Genomic DNA, 7,492 nt, shown 5'->3' with positions numbered 1-7,492 from the left:
GTGGTCAAAGATTCCTAAGAGTTATATTGAATTTCATAGTCTTGGTTTTATGTGCATTAGATTTTATCCCATTTTCATTTCTCACAACACCATTACTCTTTTCTCCTTTATCACCCTTGCCTTACTCTTCTTTCTCACCCTTGCCTTACTCTCCTTTCTCATAGAGCACACCACAATCACACAATAAAGTCTTTTTTTTCACACCACAACAACTATCACGGTCGATCGCCGTAAGCTTCTTCTTTTTTGCAACCCAGGTACGGAAACTAAAAATTGTTATCAATAAATGGCTGTGATGCATCTATTGTTCCATCTTCAAGAAACAAATGCTAATATTCAGTGTGTTGCTTCTAATAATACAACTAATCAGATATTGATATCCGAAATTTTCACCATTGGATCTCCACATCCGATTTGTATCAAGTATCTTTTTCAAAAATCAGTTTTATTAATTTTAATAAATCGTAGAAATTTATTTTGTATTAATTATAAATTATATAATTACATTATAAATTGATACAAAATCATATATAATTTTAAAATTAATTAAAAACTAATAAAATAGTTAAATAAAAATATTATTAAACTTTTATATAAATTAATAAACATTAGTCGGATTTTCACTATCTGAATAAATGATCATCGAAAATCCACATTCGATACTTTCATTTTAAGGTTTTTTATTCAAAATTAGTTTTATTACTTTTAATACATTCATAATTTTTTTATTAACTACAAATTATAAAATATATTATAAACTACTACATAAAATTAAAAAAAAATTAAACTAATATAAGAAGTATTAAAAAAATTAAACTAATATAAAAAGTACCTAATGTAAACATAGAATAAATATAATTGTGTATCAGATATCCACATCCGAAGGTTTGTAAATCGGATATCCACATCCGATCCGCACATCAACTCTCCCAGTTTTTCATTTCATGCAAACATATTAACGAAAATAAAATACCTCTACTCCATCAATATCAATCCAAACAAAAAGAAGCACAACCCATCAATATCAATGCAACCAACAAGATGCAAACAAATTTAAAAACAAATACTAACCTCCCTCTTCAACAAGAAGACAGACAAAAATGAGCTCATACGAAGCTCCCTAATACACCACCACAAAGCAAGTCAAGCACTCTAAGTTATACTCAACAATCCTTCTCAATTATATATAAACAACACTCACTCACAAATATGAGCTGCAAAGTATAAAACCTCAAGAAGAAAAATATTATCAAATAGTTGCATTTCAAAGATGTACGGGTGTAGGATTTCTTTATAAAGATAAAATGAGGTGCATGAATGAAATGGTGCAGGGTGAAAAGGTGCAAGGTGAGAAATGCATGTTTAGTGATTAGAAAAAATGTAAGTGGAGTCAATGATGGGTACAAAAATTCTTAATAATCAAAATATTAAACTTTTAAACCACTTATTAATTGGAGTATTTTAAGAAATTGGAGATGCAAAGTAAAATGTTTGGAGGTGCAAGGTGAAACACCCCTCTTAGTATAGAATACCACAAAATTCAATCCTTTATACTGTAATTGGACAAATCCCATTCTCTTACCTTACTTCATTTGTTGCTTTTAAAGATTTTTCCCAACTTATATTTGTCTCCTATATTTTACAATATATAAATAATTTTAGTCTTTACTTTTTTCTATAATTTTAGTATCATAACTTTTATTTAATCATGATGTTTTTTTTTTTTTCATCTCTAATTACTTTTATGCAATTTTTATAATTTAACTTTAATCATACGATATTTTATTCATTTTTTAGTTTAATTTACAAGTGTAAAATAGACTTTTGTAAGCAGTGAAGAGTGTGAAGCAGTGTCTTATCTGGTTGTTCCCTTACCTTTCGAGCTCGATAGCCATGGAGGTTGTTTCTCAGCCTCTGTGCACCATTCTATTCGCCACGCGCAAACGCTCTCTTCTCATTCCAAAACAAATCCCCAATCCTTCTAAACACTTCCCCTTCTTATCTTTTCGCTCCACCACTCTCTCCTCTTCCTCGCGTGTTTCTCCACCGTCTCGTAATTTCATTTTCTTTTCGCCATTTTTTCACTGTTCATTTTCTTCTCCTCCTATTTACTTTCTTTCTTTATTCAATTTATTTTTCACATTTTATAATATTCCGACCTCTGAATTAATATATATTCTTCTGTTTGTGGATTTTGTGGCAGTTCTGTTCGCGGCGCCGGAGAACCAGTTGAGTGTTGGTGAAGGAGAGAACACCGATGCAAGTGAATGGGCTCTGCAAGGTACTTTACCCGCGTCTTCATTCAAATATATAAGTTTTTTTTTTTTTTTTTAATCTTATTTTAGTTTAACCTTTTAGTAAGTGTTTTGAATTAAAAAAATTTAAATTAACTTATGTATAAGCTAATTTGTAAAACTCTTGTATAGTGTATCTGTTTTTGCAAACCGAGCATTGGATTTCACGTCAATGGCCATGTAGCGTTCCTCTAGAAGCTATAAACTATTGCTTTAACTAAATGAAAATTTGATGTGGTTTCATTTCTGTAAGTGCATATTGGATAAACACACTCAGTGTTTATAGTACGGCTAACATGGCTTCTGCATTTATCTCTTTCCAATTATAAACCAAGCCCCTGTGTGACAAGTTCAATTGTTTTGTTCTATTAACTCGTAGTTCAGTGGAAGGAGTTCCTTGGATTTTAAGTATTCAATTACTGGGAGTCGGAAGCCTTTTAATTAAAGGAATGTCAACACAAAAAGACCACTTTTGAGCCTTGGATGTTTATTATTTTCAATTTTCCAAATTGATGCAATCTAAGATATAGTTTGTAACTAAATAAGTAGATTTGTATATTATCCTGTGAACTTCTTTCGATATAAGGTGCTTGAAATTGTCTTCTTTCCCTCTTTCTGTTTCATGATCATAATCATATAATTTATCATAGTTCATGAATGGTTTAATCAAAGGAAACTTGCTAACAATTATGGATTTGTTGCTGCCATAAAGTAGCACATAACTTGGTGTTATTTTTGCAGATTTTTACTCCCTTAGGAGGGATGTTGAAATTATGTTGCAACGTGTTGAAGAGATTAGAGAGTCTTCTGGTCTACAACTGTTGGAGCAAGAACTTGCCAATTTGGAGGAGCAAGCAGCAGATAGCTCTTTCTGGGACGATCGGGCCAAAGCTCAAAAGATTCTTTCGACCTTGGCTGATGTCAAAGAGAAGATAAAATTACTCAATGATTTTAAAACCCAGGTTAGATTTACTTATATTGATTCTCAACAATTATTTTAGGAAGGACCAGCATGTTAATAGTAATGAAGAATGGGGAACCCCAAGTTTCATTGTCCAATTATAAAGTCCTAATGAAGAATGGGGAACCCCAAGTTTCATTGTCCAATTATAAAGTCCTGGCTGAAAGAGCACCAGATATGCTAACAAATAAGAGTGGAATGTAAAGTTGAAATACATCACACAGGGTTGTTTCAGTTACCAAAACTGCAGGTTTATGTGTACAAATAAGAGTACAGTGTTATTGAGTTTGATCTTTTTTCGTGACAATTAATGACCACGCTCTTCTCTAAAATTATTTTTACATTACTAATTAAAATGAATTTACGTTTACAATTGTACAAAGAAATTAGAATATTTAAATGTTGTCTGTGTACCTGCATTTTGGGTGCCTCTTCTAGTTTGAAAGGAAAAGGATCGACCTATTTTTCTAAGTGATGCACAAAATTGTTCCTGACCCTTACTTTAAATCTCCCAATCATTCTTTCCTGCCCTTATTTTTTATAATCTGTTCTCTAATTCCTTTATTTAAAAGAAAATGGCAAATTTTAAAAATAGATTTGTTCACTGGTTTCATTCAGATTGATCCGATGGTTACAGTGATGAACTTATTATAAAAGTTATTAGATTTTTTTTCCCGTATGTTGGCCATATGTGCTAAATATGTTTATGATATTTACTGTAATAGGATGGGAGTAGCTACGAAAGCTAGACTAGACTAAACTATGCAGTTTCCTAAGCAGGTCCTATCTTCAAGACATTGGTTTAAGCCTGGCTTGTTACACATCTTTAGGAGGGGTTGACTGGGGCTTTTTGAAAATATAAGAGCTTGGCCTGACCTGAAAGTTTATTCAGAGCCATTCAATGCGAAGTCCTTCCATCAGGCCAAGAAACTTAAACATTTAGTGTTCAAATTGGTATAACATTTAATAAAATTATTATATTTTATTCAATAGTTATATAAAGGAAATTAAAGAAAACTGAGTGATAAAAGAACATCAAAACCAAAAGGAGCTAACCGACTAGCAGACTGGAGAAAAGGAAACCATTCCATCTGCAGACTTGGCTTTTAAAGAGGGCTGGATCATGATATATGTATGGTGTATGCCTAAATCTTTCGTTTCTCTCTGAGGGCTCATAGTGTGCCCAATTCTACTCTAATGCAAATTAAGCTATGTGCCAATATGGATCTTCGTCACAATGAATGTAGGTTGAGGATGCAGAAACAATAGTTATGCTGACTGAGGAAATGGAATCCATAGATAGAGGACTTTTTGATGAGGCCACCAATCTTATTAAAGAACTGAATAAATCACTAGATCGATATGAGCTGACTCAACTTCTCTCTGGTCCTTATGATAAAGAAGGTGCTGTTATCACTATTACAGCAGGTGCTGGTGGTACTGATGCCCAGGTAAATAGCTATCTTTATTCAGATGCTATAGTAATGAACTTGTTTCTGACATTCCTAGTTCAAGGTGAAAAGAAAACATTTTAGTCTGATATATTGTACTGGTAGAATGTCAGAACTTGAATGCCCGGAAAAGCTACAATTTGTCTGTTTCCTTGTCCTGCAGTTGAGTTATGACTTTAGAATACTACCTATGTGTCTCACCACATTTAACCTTTCCCGCCTTTTGGCATTATTTGTTGATCTATACTACCAAGTGTTGATTATTAACAATCATATCACATGCAATAAATCCGGACAGTCGATCTCCTAATATATGGCGCGTGGGTTTGTTATGGAAATGAAATTCCACCATTTAGAAAAAGTAGTTATATTTGGGGCCTATTTTACTGATCTTATTTCCATCCCAGATTACAGGACATTTGCCCTGTCTAGTGTGAGATGATGAAACCAACGTATCCATCTTTCCGGTTCCTTTTTTTATTTGTACCATATTTTGAAATTTGAGTACTTAATGGTGATTCTGCGTATTCAGCTTTAACTTCTGTACAAAAATTATCATCTCCAGAACAGGATTGGGCAGACATGATTCTTAGGATGTACATGAGATGGAGTGAGAAACAAAGATACAAGACCAGAGTGATTGAGAAATCCCCCGGAGAAGAAGCTGGAATTAAGTCTGCCACTGTTGAAGTTGAAGGTCGTTATGCATATGGGTATTTGTCTGGGGAGAAAGGAACGCATCGCATTGTTCGTCAATCACCTTTTAATGCCAAAGGGCTTCGTCAGGTAATAACCAACAATTTGGTGGCTGAATTTCAGATAGCTGAATTACCGTGTTTGTGAATGACAATGATGCTAGTGTAATGTCCACTCCTTCCCTCCTTGCCTCAAAAATACAATAAAAAGAAGTGCTTATTCATTTTCTACAGATTTGCTATTAGATATTTGATGAATCGTTAATATTATTTTCCCTTTAATTATCATATTCATAATATTTTCTTTTAAACTCTAATTTTTTTAATATCTTTAAACAGACAAGCTTTTCTGGTGTTGAGGTTATGCCTCTTCTTCCAGAGGAATCTATGGATGTTGAAATTCCCGAGGAGGACCTGGATATTAGTTTTTCAAGAGCAGGTGGAAAGGGAGGTCAGAATGTCAACAAGGTTGAAACTGCAGTACGGATTACACACATTCCAACTGGTGTCACTATTCGCTGCACAGGTTCGTTTTTCTCCTTTGGGATTTATTTATTTATTTATTTTGTTCAGCTCCTTTGGGAATTATTTGATCCCAATAGTATATTTTTCTGGACATATTACACACCTTTCTAAAGTACTCTTTCATGTTGCATTGGGCAATATGCAGGTTGCTGCTCGTAGTTTCAAATACATCATAAATTCTAAGATAATGATAACTCATATTTGGAGACACTATACTTCAAAAATAATTTAGTGTCAATCTACTTCAATGAACCAAAGTTTCAAATATGCCGCTAATTGTTCCTCTTTGGGAATTCTGATCCCCACTCTAACCCTTTCAGTATGACCAGAATCTAGGAGTAGTCATTTAGGATACTAATCTATAAGCACAAAGTGATCCCAGTAATGTCCAGTAAGCTAATCACTACAGCCCTCTTTGTTTGGAACGCTTATATGATAATCGAACTTGAAACTGTTTGTGGTGACTTTCTGAATTTTCAGTTATGATTACTTGGTTTGTGTTAAACGTTTTATCAATCATTTATTTTGTGCATTGCACTTTTGCATACATCTAACAGATCAAAATACTGCGTGAATGGTACTATGTAGTGTATTTGGACTTTTGTTAAAGATGGACTCCGGTTGATATTTGGTATGGACGGTGTATGTCTAGGTTCGCTAATATTTGGTATGGACTGTGTATGTCTACATTGCTTTTGTTAAATTTTGAGGTCACTTGAGCCTTTTCTAGTCTGCATCCAATTCAAACACGTGTTTTTAATTGCAAGTTTTAACATTAAACAATCATGGTGCAGAGGAGAGATCACAACTGGCTAATAAGATCAAAGCTTTAAGCCGTTTGAAAGCCAAGCTGTTGGTTATAGCTGAAGAGCAGCGTGCATCAGAGATTAAGCAGATTCGAGGGGACGCAGTCAAGGCTGAATGGGGACAACAAATACGGAACTATGTATTCCATCCATACAAACTAGTCAAAGATGTAAGAACAGGGCATGAAACGACAGATGTCATCTCTGTAATGGATGGCGAGTTGGACCCTTTCGTCAAATCATACCTCAAATACAAGTTCAATATGTCACTATCTACAAATGGGGTTAACTAATATACCCTCTTGTATACATAGATTACGGAATGGTTCTTGTATTTGTTGCTCTCTTTAGTCAATTCCCATGCAAAATTATGTTTAGATAGTATGTTGTTTTGCAAGCATTCTCCATTGATAATTTTAATTGTTGTTTATGACTGCATTAATTATTAATATTATCTTAACTGGGTGTTGTATTTGGAAATTGAGTATCACCTGCCATTTGTTTTTTTACTGAACTAGACTCCTTACATCATCCAAGTTTTCTGCAGCTCCATCTTCAACAACAAAAATATACTGCAGGCTCGCCCACATAAAAACAATACTTGAGAATTAAACTGTAAAATAATTCTAGAGGACTTGATTGATCTCTCTCATAATCTTCTATTTATAATAATAAATTGATACAAGAGTACATGATAATTAAAGTAACTACCTAGACACAATATAATCATGATAATTAGAGTAACCTAGACACAATATAA

General features: G+C 33.4%; 1 protein-coding gene across 2 annotated transcripts; it reads left to right on the top strand.

The window, feature by feature from the left end:
• Positions 1–1,819: 1,819 nt before the first annotated feature.
• LOC106779586 (peptide chain release factor PrfB1, chloroplastic) lies at positions 1,820–7,204 on the top strand. 2 transcript variants are annotated; one of them, XM_014667723.2, is made up of 7 exons: positions 1,820–2,053; positions 2,204–2,281; positions 3,036–3,256; positions 4,503–4,706; positions 5,277–5,492; positions 5,741–5,927; positions 6,721–7,204. In XM_014667723.2, exons 1-7 carry the CDS (start codon positions 1,894–1,896, stop codon positions 7,023–7,025), a joined length of 1,371 nt encoding a protein of 456 aa, XP_014523209.1. In that variant the 5' UTR covers positions 1,820–1,893; the 3' UTR covers positions 7,026–7,204. The 2 variants fall into 2 exon arrangements, with proteins under 2 accessions (XP_014523209.1, XP_014523210.1); XM_014667724.2 differs by lacking the exon at positions 4,503–4,706.
• Positions 7,205–7,492: the final 288 nt, after the last annotated feature.

Source organism: Vigna radiata, unplaced genomic scaffold (assembly GCF_000741045.1).
Source record: "Vigna radiata var. radiata cultivar VC1973A unplaced genomic scaffold, Vradiata_ver6 scaffold_363, whole genome shotgun sequence".
Lineage (NCBI taxonomy): Eukaryota > Viridiplantae > Streptophyta > Magnoliopsida > Fabales > Fabaceae > Vigna > Vigna radiata.
Note: the sequence above shows the minus strand (reverse complement) of the source record. Positions and strands in the feature narration are given on the sequence as shown.

Bases quoted from the DNA above. Each gene is read 5' to 3' on its own strand.
- LOC106779586 (XM_014667723.2), top strand. From the start codon at position 1,894: ATGGAGGTTGTTTCTCAGCCTCTGTGCACCATTCTATTCGCCACGCGC. The intron at 2,054-2,203 runs GTAATTTCATTT...ATTTTGTGGCAG, and splicing joins GCGTGTTTCTCCACCGTCTC to TTCTGTTCGCGGCGCCGGAG. The intron at 4,707-5,276 runs GTAAATAGCTAT...TCTCCAGAACAG, and splicing joins CTGGTGGTACTGATGCCCAG to GATTGGGCAGACATGATTCT.